Source organism: Sander lucioperca, chromosome 23 (assembly GCF_008315115.2).
Source record: "Sander lucioperca isolate FBNREF2018 chromosome 23, SLUC_FBN_1.2, whole genome shotgun sequence".
NCBI lineage: Eukaryota > Metazoa > Chordata > Actinopteri > Perciformes > Percidae > Sander > Sander lucioperca.
The window spans coordinates 17,620,732-17,648,026 of NC_050195.1; the positions used below are offsets into that span (position 1 = coordinate 17,620,732).

Sequence of the window (27,295 nt, forward strand, 5' to 3'; positions counted from 1 at the left end):
TATGCCTCCTAGTTGGCTCAGGAGGCCGTTATGAACTATTGGTAAGCTGGATCACCCATCCGGGTCAATAACCGACACTTAGAGCAACTGCTGGACCGCGGCGCCGTAAGATGGCGAGGCAGGTCGGGTGGACGGGTCAAACACTCACAGGACTTTCCCCTGGGAGACCGGCGTTCGTGTCCTATGTGAAACCAAATGTCAACATTAAAGTTATGTAGGCTACCTAAGGTAACTTTCATGCAATGAGGCCAGTGGTGGTGAAGACAACTCCCATTATCCCACGCTACGTCATACAGTCACCAAACTGCGCTTTTCGTTGTTGTTTTGATCGAGAGAAGATAACATATTGTACATTTAAGGGTCAAAAAGGTAGAAAAGCGTAATTTAGGTGCAGTTTAGTAAATGTTAGCTAACAGTAGTGTAAATAATAATATACACTTTATTAATCCCACAAGGGGAAATTACAATGTTTTCACTCTGTTGTTATTACACACAGGCCTAAATTACCTATACATGCACTAATGGAGAGATGTCAGAGTGAGGGGGCTGCCCATAGAAAGGCACCCATATGGTCCATATGGGGACTTGAACCAGCAACCCTCTGGTTCCCAACCCAACTCCCTACTGACTGAGCTACTGTCTCTCCCCCCCAATGTTAGTTTTGGGCTTTGGAAATGGCCTGAAAACAGCTAATCTTGGAGCAGGAATGTAGGCAGCGCCTGGCCGAAGCATTAGCGGGAAGAGAAAGATGGCCAAGGTTGTCCGAATGCATGCTTAGCTGTGATTGGTCAGTGACGTAAAGGTGGGGGGGGGGGGGGGGGGAAGCTGAAGATCGGTCAATGGCAGCAAAAGCAGGAACGACTCCAATCACCACAGAAACTGTTTGAATTCAAATCTGCCAAGTCATATTTAAATCCCCTGGTAACAGACAGACGAAAAAGAAAGGACCATGGAATGAAAGAAGTTTCACCATGAACAACACGTACAAAGCAGTGGACAATACATACTATATCTAGCTATTATTAAAGGCCAGTATAGTGTGATAAATCAACCAGCCTCCACAAACTGTTCCCATAACACATGATTGATGGTGTGTGCTGTTTGATTTGTGTCCAGGAGTATCCAGGAAGTCCGATGGCTGGGTGGGGCTGGGCTGCTGTGAGCTGGCTATCTCATCCGAGTGTCGCAGGGAATGCAGACAGGTGAGATAACGGGAATACCTTTCCTTTGGCTCAGACCTTCAGGTCCTAAAGTTTTCTCTTCTGATTTCATGATTTCATTTCCTCTCTCTTAAAGGCATCATCTAAGAATGACATATCAAAAGTCTGCAAAAAAGTCACAGAGGTAAGTCCCATCACATGACTTCAGCTGCAGCTTCTTGTGATAATGATTATAAGAGCAGAATCCTGTTTTAACCCAAGTTCTCTCATTCTGACATGACCTAATAGGAATGAAATAAAAAGATAGATTGCTACCGCTATTCCTAATACCTGTACCTCTACTACCCATTGCACTTGTAGTACTACTGCTGGGAAACACAATACCATACTAATAGTAACCTTTATGGTAAAGGTGTAAAGTTTTTTAAGTGAAAACAAAATGAACAACATTGTTTAACAGAAAACCCAATGCAAAGGGAATAACACCATACCTGTACAGAATGACATATATACATAAATAAATAGAAGAAGACAAGAACATATTCATCTACCTGTAGAGCAGTGATTGCCAACCTGAGATTAATCCAGCATGGTCCTAACATGGTTAAAGGGATCCGAAAGATGTTCCCTGTGTGTGCAGAGTATTGTCACACCTTCAGGCGCTAACGCTCAGAGAGGAAACGTCGGGGCTCTGCCAGCTTTCAGTTAGTCACTGGAAACAGCTTCACCACCGCTTCTCTCTTCTCCTTCTAGAACCCCCTCTACGGCTGCATCACCAAAAATGAAAGTAAGTTGTTCCTCTCACAGACACACACACACACACACACACACACACACACACACACACACACACACACACTGAAGGAATAAATAAGACCGATTCTGCTCTGGCTCAAAAGGCCAGAGTCTTTCTGACTCCAATTTGGTCATTTCACCCTGCACCACAAGTTTTAGTGTTCATTAACTGGTAGACCAGGAAATCAATATTCAGGACACGCTCAGTTAAGTTATAACAAATCTTTAGTAAATGATATATTGTGGAAATTGCAGTAAATTGCAAGAGACAATTTCTCACTTTGAGCACACGAATGCGTGTGTCGTTTATTTTGACAGGAAAACAACCAGTGTTGGGCAAGTTACTTCCAAAATGTAATACATTATAGATTACTAGTTACTGTCATTTGAGAGTAATTAGTTATATTACAATATTACTGTCTCTGAATTGTAATGCGTTACACTACTTTTGCATTACTTTTGAGTTACTTTCACCAAAATAACAGGGGAAATTTGATTTGGCAGCTAGCTTGTGAATTTCACCACCGGATCAATAAAGTCTCCTCTTTATCCACTTTAATACATCATAGATTATTCATATTTTGTATAATCAATATGCAAAGTAACTAAAGCTATAAAAAATAGATAAGTAAAACGTATAACAGGCAAGTAGGAGAAAATGAAAATACTCAATTAAAAGTACGACATTGTTGTAAAATGTTTGTTTATAGCACTTGAATAAGAAATTCATGTTGTTTAGTTTAAAACACTCTAAAGGAAATGTTCAATTATAGTGTGATTAAAACTCACTATTTACATTATTTACAGTACTTGATTTACAGCTGATTTGTGAAAAGGTAGCCTACACAACCTTATTTAACAGTAATTTAGTTTTACTGCGAACCGTCACAGGAAGTGCTTTTATTTTGAAGTAGGCTACACGGAAGTTGTCTGTTGTGTAGCCTACTCTTGCTAGCTTACTGAGATGCAACATGTCCGTCAGGCTCCAGTTGTTCACTTTCTTGTTTGTAAAACTGCAACATATTGAACAGTAAATGGTCACAGTAAAAGACAAACGCTTTTGGTCGTCTTTCGAAGCCATTCCACTACAGGCATAGTTACTCTCCACGGCTGATAAAAATGCAATGATATTTACGTGTAGCAAGCCTCAACATTAATTCCCGACATGTTTATATCTGTTGGGACATACATGCTGTCCGTACCGTCTCTGGTTCTGGCTCTGACCACGGGAACAGAAACAGGACAGCTCACTTCAACGCAGCGTAATAACTCCTGAAAATGTCCATATCGCAAATGTATCTGTCTCTACAGTCATCTCAACCATCGAATACAGCGACAGGAAAATAATACGGCTTTTTTTTTCCTGTGAAAAAAATGTGCGGTGTTGGTGAATTCTTTAAAAAAACAATGCACCACTAAATGTTGCGTTAAAATGCGTTGTAACTCGCGTTACTGAGATTGTAACGAGTATAATATTACCGAAATTTAATTAGTAATGCGTTATATTACTGCGTTACAGCAAAAAGGAATACATTACTGTAATTGCGTTACTTTTGTAACGCGTTACTCCCAACACTGAAAACAACTAACTGGAAAAAGGCGCTGACCAGCAACAAAACCCCGTAGGGTCCAACATCATCAAGCATGCAGAACATTTAAAGGGCCCACGATCCCTGAACAGTCATAATTACATGTATATGTATTACGTTGTTCACTGCATGAAGAACCATACTAAGAACAAAGGGCTGCGTTTATAATCAACTGTGTGTAGAACCACACTTAACAAATAAGGTGAATTATGTATGTCACATTCACTACAATATATATATATATATATATATATATATATATATATATATATATATATATATATATTAGGGCTGTCAAAATAACGCATTAATTTAGATTAATTAATCTGAGAAAAAATAACGCGTTAAAAAAAATAACGCAGATTAATCTATTCCATATTGATGTTTGACCCGGAGCCGTTCTAGCCACCATTGGACTGTAAAATGAAGGAGGGAGACGAGAATGTCTGTCTGGATCATTAATTGGAACATTTACTTGTAAAAATCTTCTTCCTGCCAACCCTGGCTACCGAAATCTGGTGCCACTGATATGTCTGCTCTTCTCTCTGATGCTCTGAAACAGACGGCAACACAAACACTGCTGCACGTGACGCTAGTTAACACTATACTCGACAGCAGCTAACATTAGCCTACCGCTAGCTAGTTAACACTATACTCAACAGCAGCTAACGTTAGCCTACCGCTAGCTAGTAGCTGGATTAAACACGGTTACAATGCTGACAGCTAACGCTAAACGATGTAAAGTTTGACTGTTTTAGCCGTCGGAAAAACAACACAGACGGTGCGTTCAATGAAACTGGTAAACTACAGACTCGTCGTGCATTTGAAGTTATTATAAATGTCCTTTTCCCACCTGGTGGTTGTTTTTGTCGTTCAACAGCAATTTACTAGTGAAATAAGTTATTGTTATTGTTATACATTATTATTAAATCATTTAATTTTGACCATATGGCCTTAGCAATAAACAAGCCGTTCTTTAATGTCACCAACTGTTGTTTAGTACCCTTTTTTTTCTTTTCTTTTTTTACTTTCTTAAAAAGTATCGGTTCAGGCACCGTTAATTATGTATGCGATTAATTTCGATTCATTAATTACAGAGTATGTAATTAATTAGATTAATTTTTTTAATCGATTGACAGCCCTAATAAATATATATATACAGTGTATGGTTCAGAACCCTTCAAGACTGTCTCCTCCTGCTGCCAAACAGTCTTTTCAGCTCTGACCCAGAACTCTCTCTGGTCTCCTCTTTTATCCTTCTTCAGGTTCATCATTCCGTCATAATCACTGTCGCCGCTCATCAGTTGAACATAGCTCGGACGTTCTGTCTCCCCAGAAGATAGCGAAATGCGCGCTAGCCCCGGAATTGCTCTCCCCTTTCCTGACTCAAAGATGAACCTGTTACTTAGATATTTCATTAGGTGCATTCTGTTCCAAATGTTTATCAAATGTTTATCATGAGCACTTTTGCTCCAGTAAATCTCAACACGTCTTATCTTACACATGCCAGACAAGAGGAGAGAGCGAGGCCACCCCAGGCTACAGGACATTCTACTTTTACACAATATATTATTCTTACAACACACACACACAAACACACACACACACACACACACACACACACACACACAGGATAAACAGTGAAGACACCAACAACTGCAAACACTAATCTTGTATCTGCTTCCTGCCATTAAATACATAAACACAGCACTAGCATCTATTGGTCTTCTCGGACCAATAGATGGGCTTGTGTGTTTATCTTTCTGTGAATACACAACGTGTGTGCGCACACACACACACACACACACACACACACACACACAGAGCAGAGCAGAGCTGGCAGGATGTGAGCTCAGTAACTTCCTGATGAGCAGTCTCATGTATGGTTAATGTCAGCTTCAGGCAGATTGATCCTATCTGAGGAGTGTTTGTATCTGCCACTGAGTATGTGTCCAGCCATTGTACTCAGGACCAAACACACAATCAATGCCAAGATTTTTTTTGATCATATATCATATGTATTAATAAACAGAAACATGTATAGTGTGTGCAGTGAACAGCTGATAAATGAAATGCGTGTGTATTAGGAGTAGTCTCTGCTTGGTGGCAGCAACCGTACGTGCAGTAAGCAGTACTGCACTCCATCACACTGTACGTCTCAACGCTTTGGCTTTCTGTCATTGACCGCTAAGGTCTCTCATGCTTCCTGCAAAGAAGCTGCTCATGGTTCTCTTAAAGGAACAGTTTGACATTTAGGGTAATATTAATATTCACCCGTGAGAGTGTCAATCTTTTCATCTTACTCTTGACGCATCAGATGGTTTGTTACACAGAACCATCTGAGAAGCCGTCATTGGGAACTGTTTTCCAAAAATACCAGGCAGGTGATTGTGGTGATTCCACACAGAAAAGCCTTCAGCACCAGTATTCCTCTCCAGTTCTGATAGAACTGATGCTATTGCAGCATCTGCGCTAAACTCGTTAGGAGCCGCCAATGTTGTTTTGAACAAACAGTCGCCTCTCTGTTTCATCACACACACCTAAACCACGCCCACAGCTGCCAGTAGCTCCTCCCCGGACAGCGATTGGTTCGGTCAGCTGGTAGTTCAGACACAGACACATTACTACAAGTCTGACTGGATTGATTTTGGTGTGATATGTGATCCTGTGATTTTCACATGATCTCGTGATTTCACGAGAATCCAGCTGCCGTGCAAGGGAACTAACTACCAGAAAGTGAGTAATGATATTCCCCAAAATGTTTTTGTTTTTTCTAAAAAAAAAAATGTTTGTGTGTGTGTGTGTGTGTGTTCCTACAGTGGGCTCCTTATGCTGCAGCTATTCAGGGCGTCACACTACCTGCAGGGAGTACTGCCAGGCCATCTTCAGGACCGACTCGACCCCCACCGTGTCCCAGATCAACGCTGTCAAAGAGTACTGTCAGAGTCACAGCGCTCAGCTGCTCAGCTGCGTCGACAACTTCACCAAGTCCTACCCGATACGCAGCCCCATCGACAGTAAGTGTCTCTGCCCGCACGAGCCATTGGTCCAACACACGCCTCATAGGTGCACAGTATCGCTGCCTTTCTTCCAGTACTATGGAGAGGACTGTTGTTGGTGCTGCACAAAGCGTTAACCACTCCACTGATTGTGGATCGTATGGATACTTTAGCTTGAAAGCTGCTGCACAAACGTCATTCACACAGATTCACTCTCACACTTTCTCCCCAATGTACTGTTCTATAGTAAATGCACTACTGCTGTGCAAATGTCCAGTATTTTTATATAAGGTATATGATGAAGTATGTTTACTGTATATACAGTATATATACATAGATAAGATATACAGTTTGTAAGTTTAGTTGAACACACAGAACAGTATCCAGTGTTCCTGTAACAGCCAGCAGCAGTCGTCACATTGTAAATATCTCTTTTTGCAATCAAAGTATTTGTGAAACAAATATAAATTATAAGATGAAAGATAAATGAGTTAATGGAAATTAATGCAATCTATACTGTGACTTCAGGGTAAGCAGCCAGCCCATAAAAGGCACCACTTAGTGCATCAGAGGGCTCTGGACACAGGTTTTTACTGGAGTCTCCTTTTAGACAGTGAACACATCTCCAGTGTTTATGACTTAGACTTAGACTTAGAAAACTTAGAAAACTTTAATGTCCCCGAGAGGCAATTTGTTGTACATTACAGGCATATTGACACATAATCCACAACACAAACATTGAACCAGACATCTACAGCACTATTTATCTAACACATAACGTACACACATCAATAAATAGAATACATTAAAAGGAGTATATTGTCATATGATATTATGTTATAAATAAATAAAACTACTGAACATTACTTCACATGTATTCCTTCAGTCATACCCCTCCCTACATCTTATTTAATTGGGTTGTTGACATAGGAATGAATGAGTTTTTTGCTCGGTTGGTTCTGACGTTAGGATATCTATATCTACGACTGGAAGGGAGCGGCTTGAACTCCACTGAAAGTGGGTGGATTGTATCTCTTGTGTTCCTTGTCATTGAAAGTTCTTGTTATCTCCGTAGGTATGTTTACATCGGTATGATTCCAATCGCCTGCGTAAGCGCTCAGTTGTAAGAGAAAGTCTCTGTTGTAGCGTACATGTGATCCGCGTTGCTGGCCGGTTCACTTGCCACGCTGAGATGATGAAATAAAGTAGGCCTATAATGTTATTTTACTGAATTTCTTTAATAATGCTCCTTGGGAGTGAATCCATTAGCCTCCATGAACGTCCTTTGTAAATAGGATTACAACAACTCCCCCTTCACAGACACAAACATGCGGCTGACTTCCTCAGTCGAGAATAAAGTGCTTAGCTTTATATCATTTTGCAAGCACTTTAGTTCATCACACCTTTCTTGTGATTAGCACCAATGAAAATGTCCACGCATCAACGCACGCATGTAAAGAGAGCGATACCTCTTTATAAAGTGCACAGGGTGCGTGCACACACACATACACACAAACACAATTACACTGCACAAAAGACCACAGTGGTTGGGCCATGGAAAGGCGGATGTGCTTACTTCCCATAAATACTTATGGGAAGTCATATTTGTTTGCCTGTGATGTGGAGCATCCATTCAGACATCCTGCAGATCCTTTTTCAGTACCATGTTCTGTCAGTCCATCTGTGATCATCCCTCAGGACCCATTCACCTCACAGAAACAGCAGCTGGGAGCCTGCTACTGCAACCACTGCTTAGCTTTCCCCATGGAACTAATGCATGCTAACTTCCTGAACTGTGTCACAAGTACCTGACACGTACAGTTATTTCCCATCACACCTCAGACAATGTAAGGCTGTCCTTTATTCAGTCACCATGAGCAGAACTGCAGAGGCTGACATTGATCAACTCTTCTATGTCTTGTTTGGTGGGGGGGAGCCGTACATATCCTGATGGAGTACACTTTCCTCACAGGTCTGTACTGCTGTGACCGGGCAGAGGCCACCCACTGCCAGGAGGCGTGCCGGCGAATCCTTCGCACCATGAGCACCGAACATGAGATCATGGAGGGTTTGATCGACGAGTGTGGCTCCCAGCCTCTCCCTCAGGAACCCATGTGGCAGTGCTTCCTGGGCAGCGCCCACCCTCCCTCCCCACCTGAAGAGGAGACCCCCCACCCCGCCAAGATGGACTGTGCCAAGCTGCACTGCTGCTCCAAAGCGAACACATCACTCTGCAGGTACACACACTGCTCTAACCCTAACCTCAACATATCACTAAGCAGGTACACACACTGCTCTAACCCTAACCTCAACATATCACTAAGCAGGTACACACACTGCTCTAACCCTAACCTCAACATATCACTAAGCAGGTACACACACTGCTCTAACCCTAACCTCAACATATCACTAAGCAGGTACACACACTGCTCTACCACTAACCTCAACATATCACTAAGCAGGTACACACACTGCTCTACCACTAACCTCAACACATCACTAAGCAGGTACACACACTGCTCTACCACTAACCTCAACATATCACTACGCAGGTACACACACTGCTCTACCACTAACCTCAACATATCACTACGCAGGTACACACACTGCTCTACCACTAACCTCAACATATCACTAAGCAGGTACACACACTGCTCTAACACTAACCCCAGACTCTGACCAGACTGTGCTCTGCTCTCACAGGGACATGTGTCAGGAGATCAGCACTAACTGGGGCAGCCAGACGTGGCAGGACTTTGACCAGCTCTGTGAGTACAATCCGGTGGAGACGGAGCTCATCAACTGCCTGGCTGACGTCAGAGAGCCGTGCCAGCTGGGCTGCAAAGACCTGGCCTACTGCACCAACTTCAACAACAGGTCAGACCCCCAGCTACTCTCTCCGTCTGCCAGCAGGGGATCCAAACACCTAGGAAATATCTATATTCACAGAACACACAGCAGGGCTCTCTGGTGCCCCTGTGGTAGATAAGCATGATGCACTGCTATAAGGCTGCCTTGCATGCTAGAAAACTCTCTGTGTGCTGGTGCCCTTTTTATCCCCTCCTCAGACAGCCTGAGTCCGGGCTGCTAGAGCTGTATCGGTATACAGGAGTCACGGTTCACTGTGAGGATTCAAACAGTCTGCAGCTCCGACTGAGCTGCTGGGACTGCCATCCTCCATCACTGAGAGTCAGCGGATGCCACATTTAGTTTGGGTTTGAGAGAAAAAAACACTGTTGACCATGCTGGGCTTAAATAAAGTAAAGGATGCAGGGTTTTACAACCCCCCCCCACACACACACACACACACACACACACACACACACATGGCTGCTGCAAGATAAACAAAGCATCCACCCATCAGGAGTAAATGATGAACCACACCCAAACTGCTGCCTGGAACCTTCTCCTTTTAAACCACCAATTAGCTGACTCACTTGAGACCAAACCCACCAATCAGACATCAAAGACACTTCCTGGTGCAGTGGAAAAGGAAAACAAGCCTCACATTATCCAGAGAGACTCCCTCTGAGCACACAGTAGGCCTGCATGATATTGGAAAAAACTTACATTGCGATATTTTTTTTTCCCTGCGATATATATTGCGATATGAAAAAAAGACTAATTTTTACAAGAGGACATAAATAGCCTTATTTAGAAATACTAAATCATTCTCAACTACTGGGGTGATTTTGTAGGGGAGTGCATCTACAAAGAAAATAAAAATGAAAAAGGAAATTTTCTTATGTGAACCAGTCTTTGTTGAACTTTAATGCTTTACAAAAACCAAAGCAAGTAAGCGCTGTGATTACTCTTCTGAAGTGATTTTGGAGAGGGAAATTAGGAAGAAATACACTGGTTGACTGACATGACACCATTGTATTCATAAAATATCAATCCAGGCTAAAGTGAATGAAATTAATAATGCATGCATGTTGCTTCCTCTAAACTTCAGGTTGTGGTCGACTAGCGGGGCCTGCTTTGGTTGTTTGATAAATTGATTAAAATTGATCATGATTGTTGGTTTGCTGTGCATGCAGAGCCTGCATGTCACACTCTTGTGTAAATGACGTTATGTCAGAAACAGACTGCTGTTGTAGATTAGTGTTACGTTTCCAGCGTCGCAGCTCCGAACCATAACATTAGTTGGGACAGACGCCTTGTTTCTTTAGGCTAACTATGTTAGCTTTAGCCTGGCTGGTAGCAGCTTTCTGCGTTGAAAAATGGCCGGGATATGTCGTGATTACGTTGCATTAATCAGGTGATTTAGTTTGTCTTTGCAGCGAACATAAAACACTGACTACTGTAGCTTCACTACCCAGGGAAAAGTATGTGCATCACTGTGTCAGCGACAGCTGCCGCTTACCGTACTTTTCTACTAATACTAATAATAATAGTTTGATATACTGTTGATGTTTAGCTTTCTAGGTATGCTTTCACTTTGCATTCTTGTCCGATCACCGCTGTCTGTCTCTGTCCACAGGCCCACAGAGCTGTTCCGCAGCTGTAACGTCCAGTCAGACCAGGGCGCCATGAACGACATCAAGCTGTGGTCCAATGGGACGATCAAGATGCCGTTCATGAACATCCCTGTGTTGGACATCAGGAAGTGTCTGCCGGACATGTGGAAGGCCGTGGCCTGCTCCCTGCAGATCAAACCCTGCCACAGCAAGTCCAGAGGGAGCGTCATATGCAAGTAGGTCCACTACCACCCTGCAGGTGACCAGTTACCACTCCGTAGTGACTCGCAACAGGGTGAACATGAGCAGGAGGACAACTGTGCAGGGAAACTTAAGTTGACCTATAACCAATCTGCGTATATTCTCATCAATAGATTCCTAGATCTGCTAAATAGTGCCTCTGCTAAATAGCCTCGGGAAATAAGTTATTTTGGTGGAACACGTGTATGTTCAAAAGTTGTTTTAGTCATGCAACAGAGAACTCAGATTGGACAGCTAGTCTAGCTAGCTGTCTGGATTTACCCTGCAGAGATCTGAGGAGCAGTTAACCGTAGTCCTCAGAAATCCACTGGAGGTTAGAACGCCAACACAAAGACAGAGGAAGGGGACGGACATCCGGCCGGAAAAAAAGGACATAAGGCGGAATTTCTGGCGGCACCGGAGTGACTTATCTTTAAAGTGCTCATATTATGCTCATTTTCAGGTTCATAATTGTATTTAAAGGTTGTACCAGAATAGGTTTCCATATTTTTGTTGTACTGCACATTGCTGCAGCTCCTTTTTTCACCCTGTGTGTTGAGCTCTCTGTTTTAGCTACAGAGTGAGACATCTCACTTCTGTTCCATCTTTGTTGGGAGTCGCACTTGCTCAGTAGCTAGGTAAGGACTACTAGCCAGTCAGAAGCAGAGCATGGGACTACTAGCCAGTCAGAAGCAGAGCATGAGGGCGTGCCACGCTAGCAGCTAGGTGAGCATTATAACGTGTGTTACAAAGTGACCACGTTTGTCTCTGAAGTAAAGGCTGGACTACAATAGAGCTGTTTGCAGCAGTTTGTGAACAGTGTTTTCTGTTGGAGATGGTAAGTCCCTTTGGGGTGGACTTTGGGCTTTTTCTCTTTGTAAACCTATAACGTGCACAAAAAAGATATATACCACAATAAAGGAAAGGGAAAAGGCCAAAAAGCATAATATGAGCACTTTAAGATTAGAAAAAAGATTGTGTTTTGGTTTTAAATACAGCAGTGTGTTTTGGGACCTAAAGACCACCCCGACCCCCTGCTCTTATTCTAGGTGCGCAGGTCATAATCATTGCAGACACTGGAGGGGCTGACTCACAGCAAACCTCAGGTTGACAGTAATACATAACATGAGAACAGCCTGAACCAACAGTGACAGATGTGTGGACTTGTCACGCACAGGGGTCTATACTAACAGCAATTGTTGTTCTGCATTCATCGTTATTCTAAAGCTCTGATGCTGGTTATCAAGATGTACTCTGACAACAGTCAGACTGGATTCATTATCTCGGGGGCGTAGCTGCACTGGTCCTTTTTCACCCCTACCCCAAAATATTCAGCCACAACTACCTCCTGTTGTTCCTGTATTGTTCATCTCTGAGTTGCAAATAGCTGCTTGTCCTTCTACTTTCTTTCCTTTTTTTATCAGCTCTGTAAAATTTGACTTTTGTGTGAAAAGTGCGGAAGTCAAACATGGTTTGCTTATCTGGTAGATGATGCTAACACCAACATATTATGGCCAGCGGGGCAAAATCCAACCACTGGGTTGCTGTGTCAGCTGCAGCTTGGGACTTATACGCCTACGTGTGTTTACATTTTAGTAAATGGTCTCCATACATTCTTTTTTTTTACGAATTAGATATTAGAAATGTGTGTTTGCAATGTATCCATGAATGCACAGGGACCACAGAGTTTCCAACTTGTAGATTAAAGCCAGCATCAAGACGAGAGGCAACACAGGACATTAGCACTGATGGACGCTCGCTGCAGAAGGTTCCCATCCAGCTGCAGAGCACCCGGTCCAGCTCACAGCCCTCGTCCTCTCCACGAACCTGTTACACACGACCACTTTCTGTTGATCGCTTCTTACGGATTTGTTTCTGTTTTAGTCACCTCTTGTTTGTCCTCAGGTCAGATTGTGTGGACATCCTGACCCAGTGTGGGGACATGAAGCGTTTCCACGAAGGACAGACTCCAGAGAGGATCTGTGAGCTGCTGTCGCCCATTGACGACCCTGAACGCTGCATCCCCCTCCACAGATACCTCAGTGAGTTAGCAGGCAAAAATCTCTAGTGCAGCTTTAGATCAACAAGATATAGTGTTGTTACTGCAAAAGAAACATTTGAATACCACAGAGGTCCACAGAAGATTTGATAACCATACTGCTTTAAGGCTTTCAAAAGTAAATTAATAGTTCTGTGGCCACCAGGAGGCAGAACACCACTGCAGCTGACAATATATCATCTCATATATATATTTTATTTATATATATTATATTTAGGGCTGTCAAAATAACGCAGATTAATCCATTCCATATTGACGTTTGACCCAGAGCCGTTCTAGCCACCATTTGACTGTAAAATGAAGGAGGGAGACGAGAATGTTCTGCCTGGATCATTGATTGGAACATTTACTTGTAAAAATCTTCTTCCTGAATAGGGTTGGCTACCGAAATCTGGTGCCACTGATATGTCTGCTCTTCTCTCTGATGCTCTGAAACAGACGATACAGGCAACACAAACACCGCTGCACATGACGCTAGTTAACACTATACTCGACAGCAGCTAACGTTAGCCTACCGCTAGCTAGTAGCTGGATTAAACACGGTTAAAATGCTGACAGCTAACGCTGAACGGTGTAAAGTTTGACTGTGTTTTACTGTAGAGGAGTCAACACCGGTATGTAACAATCTGCAGCTGCCGTCGGAGAAACAACAAAGACGGTGCGTTCAATGAAACTGGTAAACTACAGCCTCGTGGTGCATTTTAAGTTATTGTAAATGTCCTTTTCCCATCTGGTGGTTGTTTTTGTCGTTCAACAGCAATTTACTAGTGAAATAAGTTATTGTTATTGTTATACATTTTTATTAAATCATTTCATTTTGACCATATGGCCTTAGCAATAAACAAGCCGTTCTTTAATGTCACCAATTGTTGTTTAGTACCCTTTTTTTTTTCTTTTCTTTTTTTACTTTCTTAAAAAGTATCGGTTCAGGCACCGTTAATTATGTCTGCGATTAATTTTGATTAATTAATCACAGAGTATGTAATTAATTAGATTACATTTTTTAATCGATTGACAGCCCTAATTATATTATATTTTTAATTACATTATATGTAATTTAGCTGACGGTTTTAGTGCAAAGTGCATTCAACCATTAAGGTACAACTCAGAATCACATAAAATAGCTGTATATTAGCTTCATATAAGCCTAAGCCTAACCCACTACAGTGCCACATGTAAGTGCAGTGACACAGGAACCCAGTTACTGTAAAACAGTGAGTGTACATGTTTGCATTGTCCCCAACATTAAATACTCTCCTATCAGATTTGACAGTCTTGTTTACATTCCCATCACACTCTCCCTCCAGCCCCCAGTTCCCTAGGCGACAGCATTGTGGAGGAGGTGCTCCATCCATGCAACCCCAACCCCTGCCCCAGCAACCACTTATGCCAGGTGAACAGGAAGGGCTGCCTGGATGAGCTCAGCTGTCAACCACACCTCTGTGTGCCAGGTACGAGTCGCTGCTACACCGCTGCACTGTGTCTGCAGCATTGCACCCATGCTCACTGTGTGTGTGTGTGTGTGTGTGTGTGTGTGTGTGTGTGTGTGTGTGTGTGTGTGTGTGTGTGTGTGTGTGTGTGTGTGTGTGTGCGTGCGTGTGTGTCTTCAGGCTGCAAACTGGGCGAGGCCTCTGAGTTTCTGGTGCAGCAGGACGCTCGTATCCAGGTGCCAACGCGCACCGGTCCTTCTGGGTGTCACGAGGTGTGCAGCTGTGGTCCCAGTGGGCGTCTGGAGAACTGTCTGGAGATGCCCTGTGTGGACACCAACAAGCCTTGCATCGTAGGAGGACAGAGGAAGAGTAAGACGCCCCTCATGTTTGTCTGCGTGTCCAAAGAGTTTCCACAGGTCCCTAAGAGACAACAGAGGTCTTAGGCTGCAACTACACCACTACGTTTTCATTTAGAAGCAGCGTTTAGAGAAAGAAACAACAATCTCCGCCCACACAAGAGTTGTAGCTCCAGTAGCAGAACTAATGTTAGCCTACCTAACCGGTAAGACTGACTGACTGTTCGCGTCGTTTTCCAAAAGTCTCTGTTTGTGTCCGTCCAGACTACAACGCAACCCCGGAGTTGTCAAACCAAAACGGGGTGCAGTAATGTTTCCAAATGTCTCTGTATTAGGGGCTCAGATACACCGCAGTGTGGACGCCAGGCGTGAATGTGGTGAAGATATATATATGTATATTCTAAACCAAAACGTAGCAGCGTGGATGTAGCCGGAGATACAGCAGAAGTCTACCTATGTGGTACAAGTTTATTAACACTGAGCAGCACTCAGTGGTGAGATGAGAGTTTTCAAATCGGAACTACTTTATTCATTAAGACATGCTTCATAGACAAGAGAAGGAATCGTAAGTGGGATCAAGAGTTGGCAGCAAGAAGCAGGTTTTAGGTTATCTAAATAACTTTGCTGCGCAGAGTTATGTTACCCATGCAAACCTCAGGCTCATGCTGTGATATATGCTATATATATATATATATATATATATATATATATATATATATATATACTGTATATTAAAGGACAGACTTTGGCTGACATTAATTGTCCATGGTTGCTTAATTTTCACGCACTTCCGTAGTTAGATCAGAGTTGTCATCACATCTTTGCCACTCATAATTAGATGTGAGTGATATTTGCACTGAGAGCAGAAGTTGCATGGACTCACAGCGGGACACGACTCCCTGAGGTTTCCCTGAAGTATCCCTCACGCTTTCACAGAATCAAGAGTCAGACACTGGTCCTGCTGCTCTGTACAGGTCCGCTTTCTTACAGAAGCATGCTGCTGACATGTGGACGTGTTTTTGTCTCCAGGCCACGGGACATCTTTCAGGATGGACTGCCACACCTGTTCCTGCTTTGCTGGGGACGCCATCTGCTCCGCTAGAGAATGCCTCAGCTACGACAGCTCTGACCAGGACCGCAGACACTTTACCGGTGTGTGTGTGTGTGTGTGTGTGTGTGTGTGTGTGTGTGTCCGGACTATTTTCCTTTAAAGTGCTCATATTATGCTCATTTTCAGGTTCATAATTGTATTTAGAGGTTGTACCAGAATAGGTTTCCATATTTTTGTTGTACTGCACATTGCTGCAGCTCCTCTTTTCACCCTGTGTGTTGAGCTCTCTGTTTTAGCTACAGAGTGAGACATCTCACTTCTGTTCCATCTTTGTTGGGAGTCACACATGCTCAGTAGCTAGGTAAGGACTACTAGCCAGTCAGAAGCAGAGCATGAGGGCGTGCCATGCTAGCAGCTAGGCGAGCATTATAACGTGTGTTACAAAGTGACCACGTTTGTCTCTGAAGTAAAGTCTAGACTACAATAGAGCTGTTTGGAGCAGTTTGTGAACAGTGTTTTCTGTTGGAGATGGGCTTTTTTCACTTTGTAAACCTATAACATGCACAAAAAGATATATAACACAATAAAGGAAAGGGAAAAAGCCAAAAAGCATAATATGAGCACTTTTAAGCTAAAGCATATTGTAGCTCCAGCTGATCCCCGCTGTCCCCTCCAGGCCTTCCCTGTGGGTGTCCAGACCGCTTCGTCCCAGTGTGTGCCTCTAACGGGCGGACCTATCCCAGCGCCTGTGTGGCTCGCTGTATGGGCTTCAAGGACCACCAGTTTGTGTTCGGCCTGTGCCGCCTCAGTAACCCCTGCGCTGGCAAACCCTGCCAGAGAAACCAGAGGTAGGAGCAGCTGCTGCTCACACTCATCCACACTTCTGCCTCTCTTCTTCCATCGCTCTTTCTTAGTTGGTGTTTCAGGTCCTCGTCACTGTGGTTCCTCCAATTCATTCACACATCATCATCATCATCCCTTCCCCCGACTCTCCACCCATAACCTCTGACCTCCCAGCCATTGGAGGAATACAGATCTGAGGAAACATTTACAGCCGCAGACAAAAAGCATTCCTAATGATAACTGTTTATTCTCTATTGAGCTCAACTACAGGAAGGCCATTCTTTGAAACAAGCCTGTACACCAGACAGGCCTGTGTTCCTGACTTTTACCATTTTACAGGTTTTTTCGATTGCTAGACGACAGTGGGCTCAACTGGAGCAAGATGTGCAAAACTCTAACTACAGTCTGCACAGCAGCAGTCCATGTGGACCAAACTCTAGTTTGTTTTTCATTGCTTGAACACAGTTTTCATAACTCTACACACTTATCCCATGACTTTAACCACAACCTGCACAACACTGTGGATCTACAGCACTTTGTTCAAATGCTAACACACTGCTGTCACAACTGTTAACCACACATTCAAAACAGAATAGATTTCAGCCTGGTGCATTTCAAACACTGCTGACTGCAATGGTTTCTTGTTTTAGACTTGTTAGTGAACACATACTGTATATACAATATATAGGGAAAGCTCATAAAGCCTTTTTTGGAAATAAGGAAACATCAAATAAGAAGGAAACAGTTATACATTGTATCGTTTGAGAGAAACTGTGAACAGGTAAAAGAGCAAAGATACCAACATGTCCAGATAAGATGTACATACACAGTTGTGAAAATGTGAAAAGCACTTCCTTTACTATAGTAAAACTGTGGAATTAAGGTTTTTCACAAAGTAATGGAGGTGTAAGCAACGGGAACACCACAGTCATTAGTATTGATAGATAATGTAGGTTCATGGCAAGAGAGGATCCAATGTGTTGAAAGAAAAACATACCTTTAGTTTCTAACATTTCCAGTAATTACGTGAATTACTCAGACAAAAAAAAAATATATATATATATATATTTATAATATCAATATATTTACTGTAGGTAAGCACACTGAGGATTTTCATTCATTCTTGTTTATCTAAAAACTGGTATAAAATAAAAAAGGAAAGAAAATAATTTCACTATTTTCTAATAGAAAATATTGATTAGTGTAAAGTCACTCAAATTGTTCAAAATGTAAAGATGAAAAGTTGCTATGTTCTGCCTTGTGTCTCAGTGTGTTCTGAGTGACAGTGTGTGTGTTGTCTCAGTGAGGATTGTTCTGAGTGTCTGGCTGCTCTGAGCCTGTTCTGAGACGTGTGTGTGAAGAGTTGTGTTGCTGTGAATGAGTTTTGCAGGTGATGTGAACGGTTTAGCTCAGGTGACTGTTGGTAGTGCAGACTGTAGTTAGAGTTTTGCACATGTGGCTTCAGTTGTGCCCACTGTCGTTTAGCAATTAAAAAAACTGTAAGGTTTTTAAGGATTTGTATATTTGTAACACACACAGGTAAATGATGTAAGTGAAATGTAATGTGGCTGTGCTAATAATACACTAAAGTGTAGAAAAGGATTAGAAGAGAGGGTAAAAACAATAAATAATGTAAAAATCTAAAATGTACATGCAGTATGTCTGCATTTGTACACCTGTTACCTTTATAGATAATGTGTGTGTGTGTGTGTGTGTGTGTGTGTGTGTGTGTGTGTGTGTGTGTGTGTGTGTGTGTGTGTGTGTGTGTGTGTGTTTTCCAGGTGCATCCCAAAGTACCGTGTGTGTCTGAGCGACTGGTCCGACTGCCCGCAGCACGAGTGTGTCGGCCGGCCCGCAGCCTGTGATAAGAACAGCGTGGAGCCGGCCTGTGACACTGACGGCCTGCTCCACGCTAGTCTGTGCCAGCTGCAGCAGGCCGGGAAGAACCTGGCCTACATGGGCCACTGCCAGGTAGGATCACACCTGGAGACACACTCACTGCTCACCTAGCTGCTGCTGCTGACAGAGCATGCACTAACCTGATGGTGCCACTGAGAGGAAGCGTTCTAGTGAGCAGTAGCAAGCTAGTGGGCTCAGAAAATAAAGAAGATGCTTCACATCACTAGTGTGTGAACAATAGATTGATTCTCCTGTTGCCCTGCTGCTGGCCTACATGATGGGATGTACACACAACTTCCTCTCTCATCTTTACAACTACAACCATAATGCTCTGAGATTTAGAATAGTGTTCCAGCATTCGTATACAAGAAATATCCAGATGTACTGATCACATTCATGCTCCTCAGAAGATGAACCTTTGGTAGTTTGCCAAAAATGTAACCTCTCTACTGCTAAAGCTCTAACAGATATTGAATGTTTTTTGTTTTGTCCATTGCTTTTGTGTAGTGGAGTTGAATGAATGAATGACCTTTACTTAAAAAGCACCTTTCGTGCAAAGAATGCAGCACAAACTGCTTCACATTTCAACAGCAAAAAGCAAACTAAGTTTAAAACCTTACACATATACAAGGATGAGTTTACAGTCAAGTATCTGACTGTAAAAGATGACTTGTTGTGTTAGCAAGGTTTTAGACTTTCCATTTTGACTCACATATCAAACACTGTTAGTTTGGCCTCATGGGTCAGTGTAACGCTTATCAGTTCAATTTTCTAAGCACAAACGGACATTTGGAAAAACAGAAAAATGGGTTCCAATATCCAATTTTTCATTTTTTTTTCTACCTTGACAAATTCAAAAATTGGATCTTTAAACTGTTTTTCCAATTTTCTGTTTTTATTCAGAGGATCAGAAATTTAGAAAATTACAAAATTGCGTCTGGGCTCCAATTATTCAATACTGCAATGGTATTCTCTCTCTCATTCCGCCTAGCTACACCCCGCCCCCCCACTCGAAACCATCAGTTGCAAGCACCTCTGACCCCAAATTCTATCAGTTTTTAGTTTTTTTTTGGTCCATATGCAGTTAATGACCTGCACATTCCACAAAGTAGAGAGAGAATACCATTGCAGTATTGAATAATTGGAGCCCAGACACAATTTTGTAATTTTCTAAATTTCTGATCCTCTGAATAAAAACAGAAAATTGGAAAAACAGGTTAAAGATCCAATTTTTTAATTTGTCAAGGTGGAAAAAAATGAAATGAAATTTGTTTTTCCAAATGTCTGTTTGTGCTTAGAAAATTGAACTGATAAGCGTTACACTGACCCTCATGGTTGCACTAGTGGAAAGCTCAGAGCCAAGACAAAATAAGGTCAATGAGGGAAAACATGGAACAACCATATAAAAATGTGTATGTGTATGTAAATGTGCTGATGTGCTGATGTGCTGGGTGCACTCTGTCCTCAGGATGCCTGTCGGAAGCCTCGGCAGGTCTGTGGCCATAACGGTGAAACCTACAACACGGTGTGTGAGGCCTTCTCTGACCGCGTGGCCGTGGACTACGAGGGCCCCTGCCACGCTGTGGGGGCCATGTCTGACGTGGCTCCCGACTCTGCGTGCAGTGTGATTCCCTGTCCAGCTCTGTCCATCCCGGGCTGCCAGCCCGTCACCCCCCCTGGTCAGTAAATGTTCCCACACACACTGGATGACATGTTCACAGCATCAGTTTGTGGAGGGTGTGTTGAAGTAACCCAGCGTGACCTCTGACCTCTGTCCAGGAGCCTGCTGTCCTATCTGTGCCAGCATGCTGCAGATCCTCTGGAACAAAGAGCAGATGAACACTTTCTCTAAGGTACACACAGTCTCAGATGTAATTACAGATGCTGACCGCTGGGGGGAGTCCCCAGTCTACTGTGTGTGTGTGTGTGTGTGTGCTTGTTTTACTATATTCGGGTCCAAAAACCGGGGAATACAGTATACTTGTGGGGTCTGCACAGCCTTGTGGGGCCCAAAATGCTGGACCCCACAAGGTTAAAGGGCTGTTTGAGGGTTAAGACTTGGTTTTAGGATTAGGGTTAGAATTAGGTTATGGTTAGGGTGAGGGTAAGGGTTAAGGTTAGGCATTTAGTTGTGATGGTTAAGGTTAGGGTAAGGGGCTAGGGAATGCATTATGTCAATGACAGGTCCCCACAAAGATAGTGAAACAAACCCGTGTGTGTGTGTGTGTGTGTGTGTGTGTGTGTGTGTGTTTGTTTGTGTGTGTGTGTGTAAGACAGGTATTTAAGCCTGACAAACACAAGCGGAGCTGATTGATCTGCAGCAGTGAAGATCCATGAGAATACCAGTGTAACTGCTCAGAGAAACCCCAGTTCATTCATTCTCTTTCATTTATTCACTTTGAAATCCAACTTTAGGATTGTGGTTATTTGCTCTTAGGGAGGAACTCAAATGTGTTTCCAGGTGTTGGGGAGTGAGAAAAGCCTTTAGTGTCTCCAGAGTGAGCGGTGTGACTGTGTCTGATAAATGTCCTCCAGTGATGTCACTTGAGTCAGCGTCGGTTGAAGACATACACGTCTGAAAAGTCAAAAATGTCTGGAGGAGTGGAGTTAGAAAGACGTGATCTGAGCACACCTCTGCTGCAGGAGACATTAGCTGCTGCTAGCAGGACACACAGGTTTGGACAAGTAAGATAAACAAGGAAGACATGGAAATAAATAAGACGATATTTCTGGTTCTGATCTACTTATATACACACACATATGTGTATATACATATTGTATATAAGCGTATAAGTGATAGTGTGTACTGTTGGGTCATATGCAGATCATATGCAGCCTTTCATGTTTTGTTGTTCAGCCATCTGTGTCTGTCCTCTTTATTTCCATTGGCACGGTCATGTGACCTCACGAGCGCTGAAGGTGACGTGGGCGCAGAGTGAGAGATCATCTAATCACTGTGGACGTGCTTCTCTGTGGAGTTCCCAGTAACTGTCAGCCTGAGGAGTCCTTCCTGTCTGTCCTTTCTGTCCTTTATCGGGAGGAAATGCATTGAAGAGGCGAATGATGACACAGGAAAAAACAGAAGAAAGTCATAATATTATGAGAAAAGACGCATCATATTGAAACATTTTACAATTGAATATTCATCCTTAATACTGAAAATATTATGATTTTATTCTCAAAATACTACAATATTCTTTTTGCTAATTTTTTATTGCGGACAAACCAAAAATATTTGAAGTACAAAAATGAATAATCAGATTTTAACCAGTCCTTCCAGAAAAATGCGTTAAAAAAGTTTTTTTGTGATTGTTGCGGGCAAAAATCCTTGATTATGCGGCACGTTTTCTTAAAAAATGCGATGGAATATGTGGGATATTTATGCAATTTATGCAATTTTATGCGATGAAATTGCGGGAACTTGCAAAAACTGCAAATCGCGGGGTTTGCAGCTTTTCGATGATGTTCACGTCGCGTAATTACGTCACTTCATAACGTTCCCAAGACAACAGGGGAAAATGGCTGCTCTTGTGTGAAGTAAACGCAACATTTTTCAACTTTCTGCTAAGATATATGTGTGACTTTTTTTGCAACGAAAATGCGGGGATTATGAAATCATGCAAGCCCCGCATATTTTGCGCGGAAATCGGCAATTTATGCGGCGAAAGTGCGGCGTATTTGAAAGAATGCGGCCCCCGCATAAATATGCGGACTTTGGCTGATTATGCATTGAATTATGCGATCATATGATCACGTTATTCTGGAGGGACTGTTTAATATTACGGACTCTCTCACAGTGTTGCCAGTATGACCACCACAGTTCTGTGTCACTGCAAGATTTATTTCTTTAGAATAACATATCTTTGCTATTTAGAACTCATTTAAATCATACTTAAGAAATTAACAACAGAAATGAATGAAGCTTAAAGGCTGGATGTTGTGTATTGGTTCCTTCTGTGACTGAACTGTGACCAACATGCAGTATGTCTGATCCCTCCGCCCGTGTTTGACCTCTGACCCCTGGCTGCAGCTGAATAAGAACCAGCCGGTGACGGTCCATGACGTGCTGCAGGTCCTGCGGCTTCATGTCTCCGTGCCACAGTGCGACGTCTTCGGCTACCTGAGCATCGACCACCAGCTGGTGGTCCTCATTGCTCCGGTGGAGCAGCAGCCAACACCACTGCAGGTAACACACACACACACACACACACACACACACAAAATCATATACGAAAGTCATAACAATGCATGACTGATAAGTAGGTATTTCTAACATGAGAGGGATCAAATCATTCTGTCAGTAGTAAAAGCAAGTACTGCTCATCAACATAGCCATATATAAAATGGATCAACAGATCCTGTTGCTCTGGACGGAGACCAGTGAAGGATATTAGAAGCACTTTTCCGGTGATGGCTGAGCGTTACTGCGCAGCCTCCAACTGAGAGAGACGACGTAAATGTGACGTGAGCAACCTGTCTGAAAGTTGGAAGTCTTCTGGTAGTTGTGCCAAGAGAAATCTCAATCATTCCCAATCTTGCAGAGACGGAGAGCGTAGGTATATGTAAGGAGATAAGATAGACACAGGCTAATTATTGATCACTAAAATGCTAGTTAACATTAGTAATTACACTTAAACAGCTAATGTAAGTTGAAACTGCCTGCCAGCTTCTCCTGACTGTACGGTAATTTCTCTACTGTGCGACAGAAAGTCACGTGGTTATGACACAATGGAGCCTTTTATACATTGTTGTGTTTCTTTAGAAATAAACAGTGGACAAATAGAGTCTTTAAACGCTTAAGATGTAAAGTTATTTGTTATTCGTCAAAATGAATGGCAGTCAATGGAATGCTAACGGGAGGTGATGGCTTGGTAGCATCAAAATGGCGCCATAGGAGCTACGCGTTCCGAGGAGAAGTTTACCCCCTTGCTCATCAAGCACTGCCCTGCTAAATCATATTTGGTACACAGGTGCCCCCTGGGAAACATTTACTCAACAGCCGTGCCTCCATGTGGTTTTGGAGTAGAATAGAAAAAATCTTTGTCTTCAGCTCACCAAACGCAAGAAACAAGATGCAGTTAGACCGCCATAAAAAGCTGTGTTACACAACACATTGGGTCAAAAGCTTTTGGGTTTGACAACTATTTTAATTTCCATTGACATAAACCTTAGAATCTAAGGTTTATGTCAATGGAAATTAAAATAGTTGTCACCTAAACTGTAGATCTAAGGCTTAGATCTACAGTTTAGGTGACAGGAGGGACGGTGAAAAGTTAAATCTCTCTTAACGATAGATTTGTTAACTATTTGTCAAATCTGCTGACACTAAGGCCACTACGTTTCCTAAGAAGATAAGGTCGCTGTGAGCTGTAATTTCAGAGAAGCTTAGCCCAGAATCCAGAAGTGTACCGAGGTATTTCAACATGTTGGCCATCAAGTGAAGCTGGCTGTTTTCAGACCTTGTTTTGTACAGATAATGAATTATTTAGTCTCGGCCACGCTGATCTCTCTAAGCTGACTGTTGATTAATGTTTGAAGGACCTGGGTGTGGGTCAGATAGGCAGCTTCCCCTAATGTAGAAGGCCATGTCATCAGCATACATATTCAGTGTAAAGGGTTTCTCATTGATCATGAAGTGGCCTGTAAAGAGAGAGAATAAGAACCCACTCCCCTGACACAGACCCTCTGTGGGCATCCCTGATCCAGAGGACCAACCTCGTGTTGATCTTGAGATCAATGAGCCTTTACAGGAGGACGTGTCTTCATTGAGTTTAGAATAGAACCCTGGCATACCTCTAGCTGTTTGGTAACTGTAACAGAGACAGCACAGTGTCGCGCTTATATATTTATACGTGAAGTGGAGGGGATCAGGCATGGCTTTACACAGTACGGAGGCCGGAAATTGATTAGCAGATTTGTGCCTAGCTTTGTTGGCACAGGCCTGATTTTTTTATCCATGATTAAACTCCATTTAGTCTTTAAGAAGACGGCTTTCAGAGGGCCTGGGCCACTAGTCCTGTTTGGCTACAGTTCAAAAAGACTCATTGATGACTATTGATGTCTCTACAGAGACATTCCTCATATTCTGTCCTGCCATCCATAGTGTCACATCTAAAGCAGAAAGAGTTCAGGTCATTAACAAAGGTTTGACTGTTACGTACAGCACTATCACCCTTTTTACTGGATCTGCCCTTTTCTGTGTCTGTTTTATATTACCAGTTGCACATTTGCACTCCATTTTTAAAATCAAATTTTCCATAAAGGTTTTCCCCCTTAACTGTCTCCTTTTCTCATGCACTTATTCCATATAAGCAGTGCAGAAGGCAACCTTCCTTTGATTGAGGGTTAGCCAGGCACATGCACGGATAGACCCCAGGTGGTGCTCAAGCACTTCCCTTCTGGTCTCTGACTAGATACGTGGTATCCTGGGAACCAGACCAATGTTTCATTTGCTCTGGCAGATATTATTCCAACAAAGCACAAACGCCCTATCTCGCAATGTTACCAAAACAGAAAAATAATTTGTGTGTCCGCTCCGTGATTTACATCCGCTCCAAAATGTAATGGGTTCTTCCTTGGCTCATGCGTCTCCCTTCCACCAAGTTTAATGAAGATCAGGCCAGACATTCTTCTGTAATCCGACAGACGGACCAACAAACGGACAAATGGAACCGAAAACAAATCCTCCTTGGCGGAGCTACTTAGCTAAAATCACATGGTTATTGTCATGATTTACTTTACACTTTGTACAATCCATCCTGGACTGTAAAACACTAAACCTAAAGTCATACAGTATCTGTCATCAGTCATCAGTTTGAAAGGTTTGAAATGCCCTATCAGCATTGGATGGATGTGTGTGCAGCCATGGGTCTTGAAGTTCGGGCGTGATTGGCCCCTAGTTTCCACTTTGAATGGACATGTAGGAAAAGAGTGGTAGTGTGATTATTATAATGGCTGTACATGATGTCTTGTAACCTTTTTTGCCTTGCACCATGAGAGGAGAAAACCTTTGGTAATACTTTACTTGAAGGTATGGACATAATCGTGACATGACACTGTCATAACTATGACATGACACTGTCATGAACGTGTCATAAACGTTATAAACAAGTCATAAACGTTTATGACTTCTGTCATTAAGTGTCATTCGGTTTTTGTCATGAATCATATCATATCAAGTTGACATTGTTTGGGTTGTCTTGATTATGACAACTTGACATTAATCAAAGTGACATTACCAGAAGTTGTCTTGGTCATGACAAGTTGACATTAAATTTGTTTGGGATGTCTTTGTAATGACAACTTGACATTAACCAGGATGACATTACCAGAGGATGTCTTTGTCATGACAACTTGACAACAGTGTCATCCTGTTTAATGTCAAGTCGTCCCAAACAAATGTAATGTCAACTTGTCATGACCAAGACAACTTCTGGTAATGTCGCTTTGATTAATGTCAAGTTGTGATAATCAAGACAACCCAAACAATGTCAACTGTTCGTGACAAAAACCGAATGACACTTAATGACAGAAGTCATAAACGTTTATGACTTGTTTATAACGTTTATGACATGTTCATGACAGTGTCATGTCATAGTTATGACAGTGTCATGTCACGATTATGTCCACACCTTCAAGTCAAGTGTTACCAAACCTTTTTATAGACTGATGTGATCTCATTAAATACTTAGTTGGCTCTTTCATGCTTGTTTCCTGGTTAAATTAAACCAATTTTATTTCCGTTGTGCATGAGAGATGATAGAGAAGGTGGGACCAGACATGCATTTATCTCTCTCTGTTTGTATTCAACCTTGTGCTGCTGCAGCCTGAATGTCATTGTGACAACATTCAATACAGACTTGTGCTATGATGAAAGGGTTTTGGAAATGTTACAGGTTCAAACAGCATGAGTGCCGTACATAAAAGTGAGTGAGGCTTCTGTTCAGACCAGGGATCGACCGATACTGGTTTTTCTATAGCCGATAACGATTATTAGTAGTTAAAACCGATATGCATTTACAGTGAAAATGAAAATCTTTAAGTTAAAATTAAGATTTTGGAATGTTCGGACTCCGACACAAAACCTTGTTTGAATGTTTTAAGCAATTATTTAATAAATGAGAAACTTTGAACATAATCCCCAGTAACAGAGAGTCAGATAGTGTTGTCTGCTATGTCTTTACACACCAGAAATGTGTCTGGCGCGGCGCTGCTGCTGCTGCTAGCCTTGTCTGTACACATGTATGTTTCCCATTGATAAAATGAAATGTTAAACATAAATACATACTGATTTGATAACAGCAAAGACAACAAAATAGGCTACAGAATATTTCGTTCTGTATTGACAGGTGCAATATTTGAAAATCGATAATTATTTATTTTTTTAAATTACATTTATATCTGCATTTATGTCA

At 42.4% G+C, this 27,295-nt stretch overlaps 1 protein-coding gene across 1 annotated transcript in view; it reads left to right on the top strand.

The window, feature by feature from the left end:
* Nucleotides 1-27,295, top strand: part of reck (reversion-inducing-cysteine-rich protein with kazal motifs) — a 68,866-nt gene that overhangs the window by 36,480 nt on the left and 5,091 nt on the right. Inside the window, exons 5-20 of the mRNA XM_031320466.2 lie at nt 1,117-1,202; nt 1,297-1,344; nt 1,914-1,947; nt 6,364-6,561; nt 8,516-8,780; nt 9,247-9,420; nt 11,027-11,239; nt 13,149-13,285; nt 14,610-14,753; nt 14,913-15,101; nt 16,118-16,240; nt 16,816-16,987; nt 18,764-18,953; nt 20,350-20,560; nt 20,661-20,734; nt 22,912-23,067. Of these exons, the coding sequence (XP_031176326.1) occupies nt 1,117-1,202; nt 1,297-1,344; nt 1,914-1,947; nt 6,364-6,561; nt 8,516-8,780; nt 9,247-9,420; nt 11,027-11,239; nt 13,149-13,285; nt 14,610-14,753; nt 14,913-15,101; nt 16,118-16,240; nt 16,816-16,987; nt 18,764-18,953; nt 20,350-20,560; nt 20,661-20,734; nt 22,912-23,067 (2,414 nt within the window). The remainder of the gene's footprint in view (nt 1-1,116; nt 1,203-1,296; nt 1,345-1,913; nt 1,948-6,363; nt 6,562-8,515; nt 8,781-9,246; nt 9,421-11,026; nt 11,240-13,148; nt 13,286-14,609; nt 14,754-14,912; nt 15,102-16,117; nt 16,241-16,815; nt 16,988-18,763; nt 18,954-20,349; nt 20,561-20,660; nt 20,735-22,911; nt 23,068-27,295) is intronic.